Here is a 17997-nt window from a genome sequence, read left to right as displayed (position 1 = left end):
AATATTTATATTTTTTATGTTAAAATAGCACTGGAATCAATTATATTTCTTTATAATCAGTTCCAGATGTAAACCAACACAGTGATTAGAGTGACAACTATAAATACTAACAGAGGCCCGAAATATAGATTTCTCTGGAATAGTTCTACTATAAAAAGAAAAAAAACCAAGTAAATTGAAGCAACAATTTAACAATATTTCAGTTTAGTGAAAAAGAAAAAAATCGCAGATAGTTTCTTCTGTCATTTGTCAGAGAACCAGGTTTTGATGTAGGAAACAATATCCCTTCTCATTGGAGGTTTATACATATGGGATGCAATACAGTGACCTTCTCAAAACATTTTAGCCGAGATGCAAATTTTGACATCTCCTCTAGAAGTCAGCAGAGATCATGCCCTGACTTTCTGAAAAATGGATGTGTGGAAACCTGAACTCGGCTTCCTATTTAAAGATACTTTGCTGTTGCCAGATTTAATATAATTCTATCAAGATGACAGCTTGTTTCCCTGTAGAATCCTTTGATCATAATTTTTAGAACTCCATTCTGCTCAATAAAAGGAATAAAATTCTGGCAGTTAAATAAATTGTCATAGATATCAAAAGACTGTCACTGCAGCAGAACTTTTACTGTTTCAAGTATCTCTGATGTAAAAGATGCCATTCCTATTCACACCATGTATACCAGACTATTTTCAGTCATCGACCAGTCCCCATGTTTGCTTCCTCCAAGAAGCAACTATTTCCCGCAAATAAACTTTCAAGCAGTATAGTATATACTATACTATAGCATAGCATAGCATAGCATAGCATAGCATAGCATAGCATAGCATAGCATAGCATAGCATAGCATAGTAGGTACCTTGCTCGATAGTAGTAATTGTGAGAGGGATCTCGGAGTCCTAGTGGACAATCACTTACATATGAGCCAGCAGTGTGCTGCAGCTGCCAAAAAAAGCCAACACAGTGCTAGGCTGCATTAACAGAGAGATAGAATCAAGATCATGTGAAGTATTAATACCACTTTACAATGCCTTGGTAAGGCCACACTTGGAATACTGCATCCACTTTTGGTCACCATGATGTAAAAAAGATGTGGAGACTCTGGAAAGAGTACAGAGAAGAGCAACAAAGATTATTAGAGGTCTGGAGGCTAAAACATATAGGGAACGGCTGCTGGAACTGGGTATGTGTAGTTTAATGAAGAGAAGGACTAGAGGTGACATGATAACAGTGTTCCAATATCTCAGGAGCTGCCACAAAGAAGAGGGAGTCAAGCTATTCTCCAAAGCGCCCAAAGGCAGGACAAGAAGCAATGGATGGAAACTAATCAAGGAGAGAAGCAACCTAGAACTAAGGAGAAACTTCCTGACAGTTAGAACAATTAACCAGTGGAACAACCTCCCTCCAGAAGCTGTGAATGCTCCAACAATGGAAGTTTTTAAGAAGAGACTGGACAGCCATTTGTCTGAAATGGTATAGGGTTTCCTGCCTGAGCAGGGGGTTGGACTAGATGACCTCCAAGGTCCCTTCCAACTTTACTACTATTATGATTACTATAGTGCTTTACTACTTTAGTACCTAGCATTGGGAGGCATACTGTCTCTGATCTAGGGCATAAAATCTAGTCAGGATGATTAATAATCATTAGTTGTTATTAAATTGATAGCCATCTTTATAGCTTATGATAGAAAGTAGATGTACTGTGCAAAGATATATTTCTTTTTCATTTGCTAAAATCCACACCATTCAGTCTAGTGGCATCTATAAACTTTCACTCTTTTTGTCAGGATAATGAAAGCATTAACTTATCTCAAGCCCCAGCCCTTTCTATGTGTCATAACCTTTAGAAAAAAGTGAAACTTCATAGCACTTTGCCTATCTCACAGATAATTCTGATTCAGATTCATTTTCTCATAATGTGAGAAAAATAAAAAACGTACTGTAACATTCTATCCAATTTCTTCCACATCATCACCTAATTTAAATTCTGTTATAACCTTTCTATCTACTCATTTTTTAAGCTACAAACTTTCATTGTTGTAAATTTCAAGTTGTATGTTCCACTAAAATTGACAGAACTGAGGATGGTTCTATAGATTTGAATGGAGGTATTTTTCCTTTTTTTCACAACAGCCACACACTGGATTGTATTCTCAGTCAGTATTTATAGAATTCCAATATTCTTCTCCTGATCTATTTCTACCTGTTCCAGATCACATGAAATTAAAAATTGTATTCTGATACCAACTAAAACTCATACATTCTCTGGAGAGGCAAAAAGACCTAGTCTAGATTGCTAAAAACTACTTCTGATGTCCTGAGGTTTCCCTGTTAGAGTTGGCAACTATAAATTATTCACTTATAATTATTAATTTATTCATTATTCAAAGAAGTACATATACCTAATACCAAAGATCTGTTTTTAAAAAAATCCAGATTAATCAATTTTCCTATCAAGAGTATCTCATTTGTCTGAATTGACAACCAATTTGTTTGCCTTTGTCTATCTCAAACACCTGTTCTACAATGAATGAGATGTTGAGTTTCAGTCAAAGTTTGAGAGCACTTTAGCCAAACTTCTAGTATATCTACCCTTTGCTAAGATACAAATATGAAATTGGAGAAATGTTTTATATTAAAATTCTCCAAGGACTATGTTCCTAATCTGACAACCTAGTCCTCCTACAGTCAATCTAGAGCAAACATAAATCTAGAGGAGTCATGTATCACACATATCTGTAAAATACCAAACACAAATAGTTGTTCTTGACTTAGCAGCTAAAGTTACAGCCTATGGAAAATGCCTTGAGCCACTTGCAGAAAATCCATCCTTAAGATTGTAACAACATCCATATCTGTAGAGCTATCCCAAAGTCTTAGAATGATATGGCAGATTCCTAATCCTTGCAATGAACTGCAATCTTGCCGTGTGGAACAGAACTCTTAAATCGTAAAGATTATCAATAAATAATTGTTCCATCGTGTAATTCACATGTTTCTTAATCACCTACACTAGATATTTTTGAGTTATTATAGCAAAATTTGCTTATTTTTTATAAAATATTAATTTTTACTTAATGAAGACAATTTCTCTAAATGGATTTTATTCAGGTTGAAAGAAGAAAAATCTATATGTTTTCATTATTTAAATAAACAGCTGCTTACTGCCAGAAGTGATTAAATGCATGGATGGATCTGTACATAATATTGCTTTTAGCTAAACTGACTAGTATAAATTATGTACCTTGGGAATTTATGTCATGCTTTTTGGAGTACTTTGCAGAGAGCATGCAGCCTAATTTATCTCTACTGTCCTTTATTTTACTCCTATTAGTAGGTCCTTTTGTCCTTTGAATATCTACATGGCTATTTAATCTCAAGAACAGCAGGAAAGTTTATATTTTATGAAGGCTAACACTTGGGGGGAAAGTTTGGGAATGTTTATTTATGTACTGTACTGTACTGCATTCAGTAGCCAGTTTACTTAGATTTTCATGTTGACTAAAACTGCTTGCTGTCTCCCCCCACCCCTGCCCCCCATTTAGATGGACTTGCAAATTTCTTGTAATTTCTGGGATACAAAAAATAAAAATGAAATTGTTCAGGTATTACTTATTAGAAGCTGATTTCTTTTGCATTTTAATAATTTGCAAACACTGGTTTGTGAAGAAAGAGACATAAATTTTAATTTAGTCGTTAGTTCAAATAGACTATACATTCTTTTTTATATATACAAGTTTTACTGTTTTTTTAATATTTAAATATACATGTATTTGTGAAGCAATATGGTGGTTGGGTAGTCAAAATAACAAATAACAAGTTGTAAACAGTTCAGGTTGCATCAACAGGGATTCCCTCTCTGATTCCCTTAATTATCACATCGTCCAAAATAGCCAAGTTAATACATTTATAGTTGCAACCTAGTCAAAACAAAATTTTCAATATATTTTCACTAATACATATCAATATTTTTTTATTTTTTATTTTAATTCCATTTATATCCCGCCCTTCTCCGAAGACTCAGGGCGGCTTACAAGCTTAGCAGTAGCCTTCATTCTATGTATATGCCTGCTTATTAGGGCTTTCGCCAGGCCCCCCAAGCGGCATTATTACAAAGTCAGCTTATTGCCCCCAACAATCTGGGTCCTCATTTTACCTACCTCGGAAGGATGGAAGGCTGAGTCAACCTTGAGCCTGGTGGGATGCGAACCTGCACTAATTGCAGGCAGCTGGTGTTACTTAAGGAGGCATCAGCCCACTGCTCCACCAAGGCTCTTATCCTGTTTTTAAAGTTTATCTAATTGCAATAGAGTATTCTAGAATAGTTATATTTTTTAGAAATTCCCCTTAATACATTGAAAGGTATTTTATAATCTATCTTTAGGAATCCCAATCAGGCTTCCCTTTTGGCATCTTTAAATTCTCAAATGTATCTCCCTTTCTTCCTATACCCCTTATTTAAATCCAGGAAGAATATCCAAATGTCAGTTTTGCAAAGAAAGTGGCATTTTCAATTCACCTTCCCCAAGCATACAATAGATGAAATATATAATAGATGAAAAAAAATTGATTCTTGTTCCAAATTTGGATGTGTTGTGTATTGAACTGTCTGTATTATTGTTAAAAAGTGTTAAGAGCTAATGCCTAATATCTACAACTAGAAGAATGTGTATTTAATTGCTAGAATGGATATTACTAGGGCTGTGATTGCTTCAGAAATGATTGATAGAGAGTACTTCAGGCTTTACATGATAATGGGCACAGCACTTATTTATTAATGTTGCCTGACATTTTCAGCTTAACCAAGATTCAATTTAGCTATACTTAGCTACATATGTGCACAACACAAATATCAAACAATAAAATGTAGCTTAACAGTTGGCCTCTTATAATGATTAGGAGAGTTTTTTTCTTTTGGGCAACTGTTAAGAAAAATCTTTGTATGTTGTTTGTATCTGTTCTGTATGTTGAGTAAAATTTAAATAATAAATCTTGTATAACCTGTATCTGTGTATTTGCAGATTATGTGCATGAAAACAAGTATATTCTTTACATTGCCAATCCTACTTCAAATGCTGCTGATGATGATGATTTTTACAGTCATGGAGGGTCATGATTTTTTTTCTCTTCACTGAGTGCCTTGAAATATACATGCTAAAATTTCTATGCTTTATATTCAACTGTCAAACATATCTTAAAATTGTGTAACCAGACAGCATTTGGGGTATTATTCAGTAGGAGCTGATGCCAATAACCTGACCTAGCCCATCACCTGCTATGACCCACTATTGGTCGTATCAGGCAAATTGAAGGCATGTAGTCTTCCATCCTGATTGAGAATTCTACACATTTTGTTGGAGTTTCCAAGATTAAGAAACACTGCTCTATCTTATGAATGTAGGATTTTGTTCTTTCCTAGAAACTGTCCAATGGTTTGGTTGGCCTCTTTGCACTTTTGATTCTGAAAGGTTTTTCCAGCTTTGAGTTTGTGCTTGCTTTGATTTGTCAGTTTCTTAGTCCTTGAGAGCTTCTAGGAGAGAAATAAAAACATCGCTGATTCCTAGTCACTTCTGCAAAAATTAGGTTGATCTCCAGTTGCTTTCCTATCACAGCCATATGAGTTCCTTCCCCGTGAATTTCTGATTGGGAGCTACAGACATCTTGTGACAATTGCATGGAAAGGAAGTGGTCAGTTACATTTGGTGGAGCCGAAATATTATTTTTTTAAAAAAATCCAATGAAGGATATTTCAGCAGAAAAATGATCTAAATTTCTTCAGAACACACAGCTGTTCTTGGGGAAATATTACTGTGGAGTTGGTGAAACAGACCTTAGTACCTACTTTCTCTGTATGTGAGAGTGTGTTGTATGTGCACATTCTGAAAATTCGCTTGCATGTATAAATATTTTTATGTAGGTTTACAAAAAAGCTTGGAATTTATTTCATATATCAGTACTAAAGTTGCTGTAAATGTGCTTTTTATGTGAACTATGCCAGATGTCATATGAGGGTTGCATCATCTGCCTTATCAGGTCTGCAAGAATAGCATTATAATGCATAACAGAAGAAGAAAAAAAAGATCCCGCTTTGAACTTGAAAGCATGCAGAAGGAGTACAGTGAGGAAATAAATATGTTTCCTAACTGCGCTGTAATCTGGATCTCATTCTGTCTTGGATTCTCTTTAAGGGTAACCCACCTGATGCCGAGCATTGGCATATCAAATGTTTTACAGATGGTCCAGCATCAGTGACTCATGTAGCTGTAGATGATTATCTGTCACACAGATGTTTTAGCTTGTATTTTTCAACTGGCCACTCAGCAGCAACAGTTTCTGGTGGCTCAGCAACAGATGTTTCAAATGTCTGAATATCTTGTCCATTCTGAAGTTCAGCAGCTAGTTCCTTTACATATTTGATCCATTGCAGTAGTTTTGGAAGCAATTGGAGAATGTGTGTTTCCTTGTAAAGCTTCTATCTTGAGTTTTATCATCAGACTAGAATAGATAAATATGCTGCTATTCCTTGCTCTTACCCAAATGTGCTGTTGTTTTCAGAAGCAAATCTGGAATCCCAGTTGAAATTATTATCAGTCTTTTAATTTTCTTCTTATATTTTCTTCTTCATTCATTCAATCATATATAATTGCAGGTAGTAAAGGCAGATACTAACAGCCCAAGACTGTCAACTTTGCAAACAGCCCACTTATAACATAAATATAATATAAAATTTATAAAGTAAATAATAGCCAAAGTCAGTTTGCTGTCATTTAAGAAATGACAGTGATGCAATCTTTAAGCTATGGGAGTGTTCTGATAAAATTCAAGACAGTTAATGGAACATTTATATAAATATTGCTAATTAGGAAAAAGTTAGCCAAGTATAAATAGAAAAATAATTATCTGTTTTCTCTTTCAGAGTTGTTACAAAAGGTGTTGAAATTTATCTAACATGATGTTAATCAAACACACACTAATTAATCCTTTCCCATTATTCCCCAATGTTGTCTCTACACATTTGTCTGTATAGACTGAAAAACTGAAAAACTCTACACTGTATTTTAAAGATACTATATTTATTATATACATCTAATAAATATAGTATATTTAAAATCAAATTAACATTTAGACTTTGAAAACACAACTACCAAGCTTATTTTACATTATATCTCTAAATCTTTAATGTCTGATAAGCAGTGATGAGCTATGCAATTTTAAGCACATAATATAATGATCCTACAGCTAATGTATTTCTTCCTTGGGATAGAACACCACCTATTACAGAAAATGCTATATTTAAAAGTAAAAACATGAGCAAAAATGAATCTGTTACATATACAAAAAATGACATTGCCATAGGTGTATACTATAGGCCGCCCAACCAAGCAGAGGAAATAGATGAACTTTTTGCTAGTCAGCTAAGTAAGGTATGTAAGAAGCACATCACAATAGTAACGGGGGAGTTTAATTACCCTGATATCAACTGGGAGACAAACTCTGCACCAAGTGGAAGATCAAACAGATTTCTGACAAACCTAGCAAACAACTTTCTCTCCCAAAAAGTAGAGAAGGGAACTAGGGGATTAGCCATATTGGATTTAATTCTCACAAACAGAGATGAAATGATAGAAGGTGTCGAAGCCACAGGAACCTTGGGAGGAAGTGATCATGCAATATTGGAATTCAACATTCTGGAGGCACAAGCAATAGAACACAGCCAAACTAGAGTCTTGGATTTTAAAAGAGCTAATTTCAATAAACTTAGAGAGACCATGGGAAGAATTCCATGGATGAGAATCCTAAAGGGGAAAACAACTCAAGAAGCTTGGGAAATTTTGAAAAGTGAGATAATAAAGGCCCAGTCTAGTACAATACCAACAAAGAAGAAAAATAACAGCTCTCAAAAGAAACCAGTAAGGCTGCATAAAGAACTCTCTGATAAATTGAAAGATAAAAAGGACAAGTATAAGAATTGGAAAGAGGGGCACATAACTAAGTCAGAATATCAGCAAATAGCCCGTGCCTGCAAAGATGAAGTGAGGAAAGCTAAGGCTCAAAATGAACTAAGGCTTGCGACCAAAGTCAAAAATAACAAAAAATGCTTCTTTCAACATATAAAAAACAAGAAAAAGGTCCATTAGTGGGTGAAAGTGGAAAGAAGGTGACAAGCAATAGGGAGAAAGCAGAACTATTTAATTCGTTTTTTGCATCTGTCTTTACACAAAGGGGAAAAACAGTCCAACCTACCCAAACCAGTGCCATAAAAAACAGAATAGAAACGCAAGTTAAGATAGGGAAGAAAATGGTACGTGAGCACCTGTCCAGCCTAGACGAGTTCAAATCACCAGGACCAGATGGATTACACCCCAAGGTTCTCAAGGAACTGGCAGACGTGATCTCAGAACCACTGAACTATATTTTTCAAAGATCCTGGAGCACTGGGGAACTACCAGAGGACTGGAAGAGAGCTGATGTAGTTCCCATCTTCAAAAAAGGGAACAAAATAGATCCAGGAAACTACAGACCTATCAGCCTGACCTCAATACCTGGGAAGATTCTGGAAAAGATAATCAAACAACAAATCAGCGAACACCTTGATGCAAACAAAGTCATCACTAAAAGTCAACATGGGTTTGTCAAAAACAGATCATGCCAGACAAATCTTATTACATTCTTTGACCAAGTGACAAAACTAGTGGACCAGAGGAATGCTGTAGATATAATTTACTTGGACTTCAGTAAGGCATTCGATAAAGTAGATCACAACCTACTACTTGATAAGATAGAAAAATGTGGGTTAGATAGCATTACCACCAGATGGATTCGTAGCTGGCTGACAGGCCGTATTCAGCGTGTGATCCTCAATGGAACCGCATCTGCATGGAAGGAAGTGTGTAGTGGGGTGCCCCAGGGCTCTGTTCTGGGCCCAGTGCTCTTCAATATCTTCATTAATGATTTGGATGAGGGGATAGATGGGGAACTCATCAAATTTGCAGACGACACCAAGCTGGCAGGAATAGCCAATACTCCAGAAGATAGGCTTAAGATACAGAAGGATCTGGACAGACTCGAACACTGGGCACTATCTAACAAAATGAAATTCAATGGTGAAAAAAGTAAGGTTCTACACTTAGGCAGGAAAAATCAAATGCATAGGTATAGTATAGGTGGTACCTTGCTCAATAGTAGTAACTGTGAGAGGGAGCTCGGAGTCTTAGTAGACAATCACTTCAATATGAGCCAGCAGTGTGCTGCAGCTGCCAAAAAAGCCAACACAGTGCTAGGCTGCATTAACAGAGGGATAGAATCAAGATCAAGTGAAGTACTAATACCACTTTACAATGCTTTGGTAAGGCCACACCTGGAATACTGCATCCAGTTTTGGTCACCACGATGTAAAAAAGATGTCGAAACTCTAGAAAGGGTACAGAGAAGAGCAACAAAGATGATTAGGGGGCTGGAGGCTAAAACATATAGGGAACGGTTGCTGGGATTGGGTATGTGTAGTTTAATGAAGAGAAGGGTGAGGGGTGACATGATAGCAGTGTTCCAATATCTCAGGGGTTGCCACAAAGAAGAGGGAGTCAAGCTATTCTCCAAAGCACCTGAAAGCAGGACAAGAAGCAATGGATGGAAACTAGTCAAGGAGAGAAGCAACCTAGAACTAAGGAGAAACTTCCTGACAGTTAGAACAATTAACCAGTGGAACAACCTGCCTCCAGAGGTGGTGAATGCTCCAACACTGGAGGTTTTTAAGAAGAGACTGGACAGCCATTTGCCTGAAATGGTATAAGGTTTCCTGCCTGAGCAGGGGGTTGGACTAGATGACCTCCAAGGTCTCTTCCAACTTTATTATTATTATTATTATTATTATTATTATTTATTATTATTATTATTATTATTATTAATTATTATTATTATTATTATTATTATTATTATTATTATTATTATTATTATTATTATTATTATTATTATTTATGTTTAGTTGACAAATTCCATTTAGTCTTGCTGTTTATGAACTTGGTTTAACAAGTATGTGGATATAATTGTATATATATTGTAATGGACATCTCATATATACATTATTGTACAGTTTTTCTAATATACAGTAGTTTTTTCTGTGCAGCAAATGCAAAATGTGTATTTTGCTGTAATATACAAGTTTCAGTTTTATTGTTCACTGCAAATTAAGTTGTTTATAATTGAGAGATCTAAAGCTGTTTATTCTTATGAAATTATTGTGCTCCAAATTGCTCATATAACCCCATCGTAAAGAATTGAGCCAAGTGGCTTTTCATCTTTATATTTTTCTGTTTACTCCTTTCATCCCATTCCTGTTTCATATTTCAGATGCTTTCTAAGTCCATAGAACAATTAAAACAACCTGGCAGTTTGGAAGAAGCTGAGGAGGAACTGCATGGAGAGCATTTGATGCAGGAAGAAGGAACTGCTCCTGTTGGTGTCAGCATTAGGGATGACAGCAGTAGCATTTCTTTGCACAACAAGTTGGGACAACCTTTTGGAGCTGTGAAGGTGAAAAAGGAACCAAAGGACAGTGGTGATGATATTCAAAATCAGCAAATGGAATCTGGGGAGCAGTCTGCTTTTATGCAACAGGTAATAGGCACAGATTTAGCTCCAGATTTTATCATTAAAGTGATTATTTGAATACAGTGATGTTAACATTTTGAAATTCCTGATAAAGTGAATGTTTATTATTTTTTCCATCCTCAGAATCCCAAAGAGTTATGCAATTTAACGTTCAGCATAATTAAGAACATAGATGTGCCCATACTTTAAGTATAGTGAAAAAGGGCTTGTTAAATTAAAGAACACTTGCTGTTGTATATATACCTTTTAGTAATTAGTAGAAGTCATATTAGTTATAGTGGATTCTGCCACATTAGATCTAGTGGAAAGGAACTCATTGTTGTGTCAAGTTTCTGTGGAGATTACTGACTACTGACCAAACCTGAGAACTGTGCTTTTTCATACTCACTCTTGCCTATCTCGAAGCCTTTTTTGATATTGCTTAATGTGCAATTTATTCACTTTGTATATGTACAATAGAGTAGTAGTCCTACACACTGTTAAAGAGAGTGGTTTCTTTCCTTTGTTACACAAATACTGGTCCAAATACCAGTGATCTGAACTTTGTATATATGAGGGAATCATTGTAGAAAGCTAATGCAAAAAATTGAATGTGCTTTTAAAAATGATTTTTTTCCTCTCCATTTTCATTAATTTTATGTGAATTTTCAAAAAAAGCATTCTTTTCTTTCTTCCATTTTTAGGTATTTGTAGCAAGGAATCTAACTTTCAAGTTATTATATCTTTTCTTGTTAGTTGACTTGTTCTCAAATGACAATATAGTACACACTGTAGCAGATAGGTTTACATGCTAATGACTGTCAATATTTTCTGCATCCATTTTATTCTTTGTATTCTGTGATTATTCGGATTCCTAGTTATATGTGAATTATAACATATAAAACAACAAAATAATTGGGATTTATTTTCTTGACCATGAATAAAAATACATTGTGTTTAAATATAAACACTAATATACCAAAAAGGATTTTTTCTCCCCTAAGTCGTGCATGGATTTGTAGGTAACTGTGCTTCCAAAAGGATTGTGGTCCTTTCAAATGCTATATCATTGAAATAACTTGATATGCAGTACAAACAGTTGCTGACTTAATGTCAGTCACTTCATTTTTCCTGAAAAATAATAATGGTGTGGAGGTAGACAGAAGTGCCTTGTGGAAACAGGAAGTCCAAGTAATTCATGCACTTGGAATGTAAGAACAGAGCAAAGAGAAACAGAGGCTTGTGTTTTATTCTCTGTTTTGTAAAGAGCACTCTATAAGTTGATTTATGTTAAGACAAAACAGCACATTGAATAGGGAAATTGTTATGGAAGTTTTCCAGTGAAACATTTCCTTTTCTATTTCCTTTTGATATGTTTATTCTCTTGTAGTTTACTTCTGTTTAGCTAAAGACTCATTGTATTTACATCCCCTTATGCATTATTCAGGATTGACCTGGAATGAATTTTCTGTTATATTGTATATATTTTAAAGTATTTTAAGATTCAGTATACTTTCTAACAAAGGTATTTTGCCAAATGAAGAATATTCTTCTAATATAAGCTTGTAGTATTTACATTTTAACCTTATTTTTAAAAATCCATTATAAAATTTTGCAATATGTACAGACTAACATTTTTCATGTGAGTGTGGGTATATAAATGTATATGCCTTTACACATAAAAGAGAGTAGACAGGCAAATACAATGTGTTTATAATTGATTATTTTCTTACACTGGATGAAACTCGTATAATGTTTATATGCTTCCAGATTATTTCTTGTGACAAATGTAGATATTTACCTAATTCATTATACATAAGTACAGCAAAAAAGGCAGAAATACTTGATGGTATATATGAGTTTCTTTCACAGGGGGAATACCAGGATAAGAAAATAGTAATCCGTGATACAGTTCTAAATTCTAAACTATATACCTATAGTACAACTGTTGCCCATTCCAGTGACATATATTGGTTTATTATTTTCTTTAGACTTTTGGTTGTTTATTTGGTGCTATTCCCCACATTTTTCAAAATGTGTATCTGGTTTCCCACAAGCAGTTTCATTTAATAAGTCTAAAAGAGAGAACTCCACTATATAGGTGGAGCTCCTCCGCCATTCAACTTCTTAAATATGTGCTACAGGAGGAGGAGGGGATAGAAGCTGATAATCCATTGTTATGTTATCTGTTAATAACATCAAGTAGTATATAAAGTATGTTCTGATCTACACATTTTTGTTTCTTTTTATTCATACAGTCTTTTAGCACAGAGAGACAGAAAAGGTGGATTTTTTGTACTATATTTTATTTGGATAAGAACCTGAACACATTTTTCTATAAAATGTTTCAAAAATACAGGAAGGAAGGAAGGAAGGAAGGAAGGAAGGAAGGAAGGAAGGAAGGAAGGAAGGAAGGAAGGAAGGAAGGAAGGAAGGAAGGTATTTTTATAATGCAGTTGTGAAAATTTACCTCATTCTAGCCAACTGATTTCCATGTTATTTAAATTTTTGAGAAATTACCTGAAACCAGTGAAAATGGAAAACTGGGTTTAAGAAGTTTTATTTTTGATTGCTAATTGTCACATTTAAAACCTATTGTACTTATTATAATTTACACTTTTGGTGATTTCTTGTTTGTGTTGTAAACTATTTTGTTTGTATGTTTCCTATTTTGCCTAATACAAATTTATATATTCCTTTCACAAATAAAGATTTTTTTTCTCAAATGATTTCCTTTCACCTACTTGACTTTGTGTAAATTTGATTAATTCTTAAAGCTAGTTCTTTTTATTTTATATTGGCAATACATTTTTATTACTGTTCAAAAATGGTTTAGAACCATGATTTTATTCTCCAGTTTAAATTACACAAAGTCTATTTTTGTTTTATTATGTGATCCCACATTAACCATCACACATTGTAAAAAATATGGAAAAATTATCTGTGCATGTTCATTTTATCCTCATCACATTTGTCTTAATTTGTGGATCAACCATTTTAATCACCTTGAAAAATGTAGTATAAATAAATACCAGTTTTCCAAAATTTTGATTCTGATTATTCAAAGTTTTGACTCATGGATATGATTTGACTCCAAATGTTTTAAAAATTAGTATGGAAGTAATTTATTTGCACATGAAAATTATAGAATTGGTGGTAATCCTGAAGAATTTACAGTTAAGAAATAGAGATGACCATATTAAAAAATTATATATTAACAACTAACACCTCCAGTATAGGACAGATTAGTAATAATTCATTACTATTAGTAATAATAGTTCCATACAAATCAATAGGAGTAGTTAGAAATGGCCATGTTTTATTTATAAAAAATATACACTGCAATGAAACACATACCCATGCATATTGTCACACAATAAGCTCAATTCCTTCAAGTAATTCCTAGAACAGCATTTGGGGGATTGCAGGTTTTCTGGAGTGATGTCAACTATTAAACAAAATCTAGCTATCCTCTTCCTAAGGGGAAGCACTCAGATATCCACTTGGGCAGGACTGTATATTTTTTTTATAAAAAACTGATGTGCTACAATGAAAACATATTAACTTGATCAGCAGTCAGCTCTCATTTGCTGAAATAGACTAATGAAGCTTAGGTGGTAGTGAATAGTAAGCGGTGGTGGAATTCAGCCAGTTCGCACCACTTCAGCAGAACTGATAGCTAATTTTTTGTTGCTCAGGCCCAGAATGGACTTCTGGAAGCGGCAGTGAACCGGTTGTTTACATATTTGAATCCCACCACTGATAGTAGTCTCTAAGTTGACACGTTTTCTCATTGTTTTCTCTTCAGAAAATTTAATACAGCTATCTTTCTGAAACCTCTTTCTTTGTATGCCATGCCTGATGGAAAAAAGGTTTTAAATAAATCATTTAAAAAGTTAATAAAAAAATTAAAGAAATTTTGTGGTAGGTGCATGCACATTATAAAAAATTAAAACACTAATTTTCTAGTTCAAAATTTATACCTCATTTTTTTCCTCTGGAAAAAATATTTTGGATACAGCATTTACAATATCATATCCATTTGTATCATCAAAACAGGGACGTGCAAAATATTGCAAATTCATTGTGTTGCAATATGGAAATACTATATTTCAAGTTTGAACCATTGCAGATGTGTTTCACATTTGAAACACTTCTGCTTCAGATACAAAATAGATGTCTTCATCTTGAATTAGGGCCATTTATTTACATCAACAAACTTCTGAAACAGTTGGCATAATCCATTTTGAACTCAAAACATTTCAGACAAAGCATTTTTAACATCTGTATCGACCTGGTCACTTTTTAAATGTTTTGTTCCACATCCTGTCAATTATTAAATATTTATGTATGAACATTTCATTCCATAAAATCTTAGAAGAAAAACAAACAACATATGTCTTTCTCCAAAGAGTTAAAGTGGCTACATTCTCAGAAAAACCAGTATAGTTTCTTCAAAAGCTTTTCCTAATACGTGTTCATTTGTGTACATGTACATTCAACACATCCACTGGGACTGTCAACAAAATGAAATATTGTGTGTTCGTGTGTGTATATTATATATGTATGTATGTATATGTGTGTGTGTTATGTCATATATGTGTGTGTGTATACACACACACACACACAGAGAGAGAGAGAGAGACAATACAGGTAGTCATAGACTTACTATCAGAGTTGCAACCAGAATTTCTATTGCAAAGCAAGGTAGTTAAATGAATCACTGCAGTTGTTATGTGCATCATCCAGACATTAAACAAATTCGTCTTCCCCAATTGGCTTTGCTTATTGGAATCTACCTGGGAAAGTCACAAATTGTAATCACATGACCCTGAGATGCCGTAACCATCATGTACATCATGTACATGTGCCATCATAATTTTGAATGATTGATAAATGAATGGTTGTAAGTCGAGTACTAACTGTGGGCTTCCTTCAAAGCAGTTGCATCCAATGTTCTAGAGCAGTGTTTCTTGACAGCTTTAAGATCTATAGATTTGAGCTTTCAGAATTACATAACTAGCATAATATATGAAGAATTCTGGGAGTTGAAGTCCATACCTTAGCATTTCCAAGTTTTAGAAACACTGTTCTAGAGGACATGGTTACTTTAATAACTCAAGAAAGAGTTAAACAATACATATACATATACAATACTTTAAGGAATCCTAAAAAATTAACATTTTCATTAGCTATGCATAGTCTTAATATTCAAACAAACATTCCAGGGTTTTTTTGCCTGCCTATATACTCAGTGCACATATCATACACACACAGAGATACCTCTACCTCTATTTTCTACTGATTGGTGTACCACGTGTACCGTATATACAAAGGAAGACAACTAGAAGTAACCTTGAGCATTTCATGTATGAATAAATTGAGGTTTGGAATATTAGGGGGCACTGTCATATCCAATAATTTTAAAAAGTGTTTCATGCTACATTTCAAGACATTATTATGCCATGCATATTGTGGAAATATAATATGCTAAATTTTATAGCAGTTTTGATTTTCTATATTTAACTATTTCAATCTGCAACTGAGACAGTCTCCTCCAATCTTTCATATTTCTTGGACTTCATTACCATAACTCCCAACCATCAAAGGATAGATGTTTACAAGTTTGAAAAATTGTATGATAAAGTGGGCACAAAATATCCAGGAACCAATTCCGTTGGATACTTGGGAGGTAATTTGGGTTAGAAATGTTAAATTTACTCAGGCTCAAAATTTAAGAGAAAATTTTTATAAAATGTTTTATAGATGGCATCTGCATCCCAAAAAGTTGCCTAACATGTATCCTAACTTACAGTCTAAATGCTGGAGATCTGGTAGTTTAGAAGCCACCTATTTTCATATGTGGTGGACTTGCAGAAATATAAAAGCTTTTTGGGTTAAAATTTGGTGGAACATTCAAAAGATTTTTAAGAGAAAGATAAAGTTCTCTCCGCAATTGTTTTTATTGGGCATTGTTGTAGATTGTGATGTTAAAGAAACCAATTTGATGTTGAATTTGATAACAGCAGCACGGCTAATGGTGGGACAATACTGGAAGAAGAATAGTTTGCCTATCATAGAAGAATGGGTGTTTAAAGTATCAAATCTTGCAGAAATGTCTAAGATTTCTGCTTATTTGAAGGATCATTCACAAGAAAGATATATTTCAGTTTGGAGGAGATGGATAGATTATATTCAGAATAAATATGGGACTAAAAAGTTCCATTTAGCTTATGAGTAGATTTTAGAGGGATATTGTTATTAATTTTAGTGTTAGTACTTTGTATGTATCTATGTTAAAGGGGAGTTATTATGAATTTGGTTAATTTTATATTATGGATAATTTTTAGTTAGAATATGATTATTATATCTATAACCCTGTATTTAGCTCTGGGAAGCGGGGGGGAAGGGGGGTGGTTTGGGGTGGGTGGGTTTTGGGGATATGTATTGAAAATTTTTTTTTTGTAAAACTCTTTAATAAAAAAACAAGTTTGAGAAAAACTATTTGATAAACTACAGTTTAAAGTAAAATGAAATAGCTTTTTCGTAAGCTAGCATGAAGGTTCTAGCTACTACTACTACTACATTAGCTGCTATAATTCTTGGTGCTTCAGGAATTTTATATAATTTTATTCTTTTCCACTAAAATGTTTGTTACATTGAATAAAATCAAAGGGTTCTATTTGCAATGCAATTATTTTGCATGTTGTTACTTTTATTTATCTTAATTTCAACCTTTGGCTGAAATTGTAGTTGCATTTGTAGTCTTAGTTGCAATTGTAGTCTTAATTATCCTCATGTAACTAGATTTCAGTCAACCTTCTCATTTTTGTTATTGAAGTCTAACTGCTAAATGAAAAGACTTCTCAGGACTTTTTGTGTTAAAATGATAATAGTTCAGGTTAACATGTTAATTACCTCTTCATTACAGTTACAACCAGTTTGCTTCCCACTTGCAAGGAAAATTAAGGGTAGCAGATCTTCCATCTCAATTCTCCATTCTCCCTATCTTTTACCTATCATAGTTCTCTGGAGAATAAAATAAGATTTTTCTTTCCTATAATGAAATTTGCTGTTCCATTATATTGAATTTTTTTCATATCATCTTTGCCTATTTGTGTTCCGTTTGCCACATCAGAGGCAGAATTTTTATTCCATAGAGGCTGGATACAAGCAAAGTGGTATACATACAGAAATTGCAGGAAACCAAGTAGAGTTTTTAATGCTGAATCTTATAGGTATATGTTTTGGCTTTCTAGGCTTAGTTCCAGATGTCCATTCTGCTGTGAAAACCAAAGCAATGGAGTTAGCATATGGGATAGACCTGTGTTTGGAATATGAACTTGGTGAAAGTGCAAGATTAGGATATGAACCATATGCCATCTTCAGAATATACATAGCCAAAAGTTC

The 17997-nt window shown here is 34.0% G+C and overlaps 1 protein-coding gene across 1 annotated transcript in view; it reads left to right on the top strand.

Moving 5' to 3' along the window:
- Window positions 1-10665, top strand: part of LOC308678154 (histone deacetylase 9-like) — a gene marked incomplete at both ends in the record, with an annotated part of 98138 nt that extends 87473 nt beyond the window's left edge. The window contains one exon of the mRNA XM_081345094.1: window positions 10348-10665. Coding sequence (XP_081201220.1) covers window positions 10348-10665 — 318 coding nt within the window. The remainder of the gene's footprint in view (window positions 1-10347) is intronic.
- Window positions 10666-17997: the final 7332 nt, after the last annotated feature.

Source organism: Vipera berus (assembly GCF_964194415.1).
Source record: "Vipera berus genome assembly, chromosome: Z".
NCBI lineage: Eukaryota > Metazoa > Chordata > Lepidosauria > Squamata > Viperidae > Vipera > Vipera berus.
Note: the sequence above shows the minus strand (reverse complement) of the source record. Positions and strands in the feature narration are given on the sequence as shown.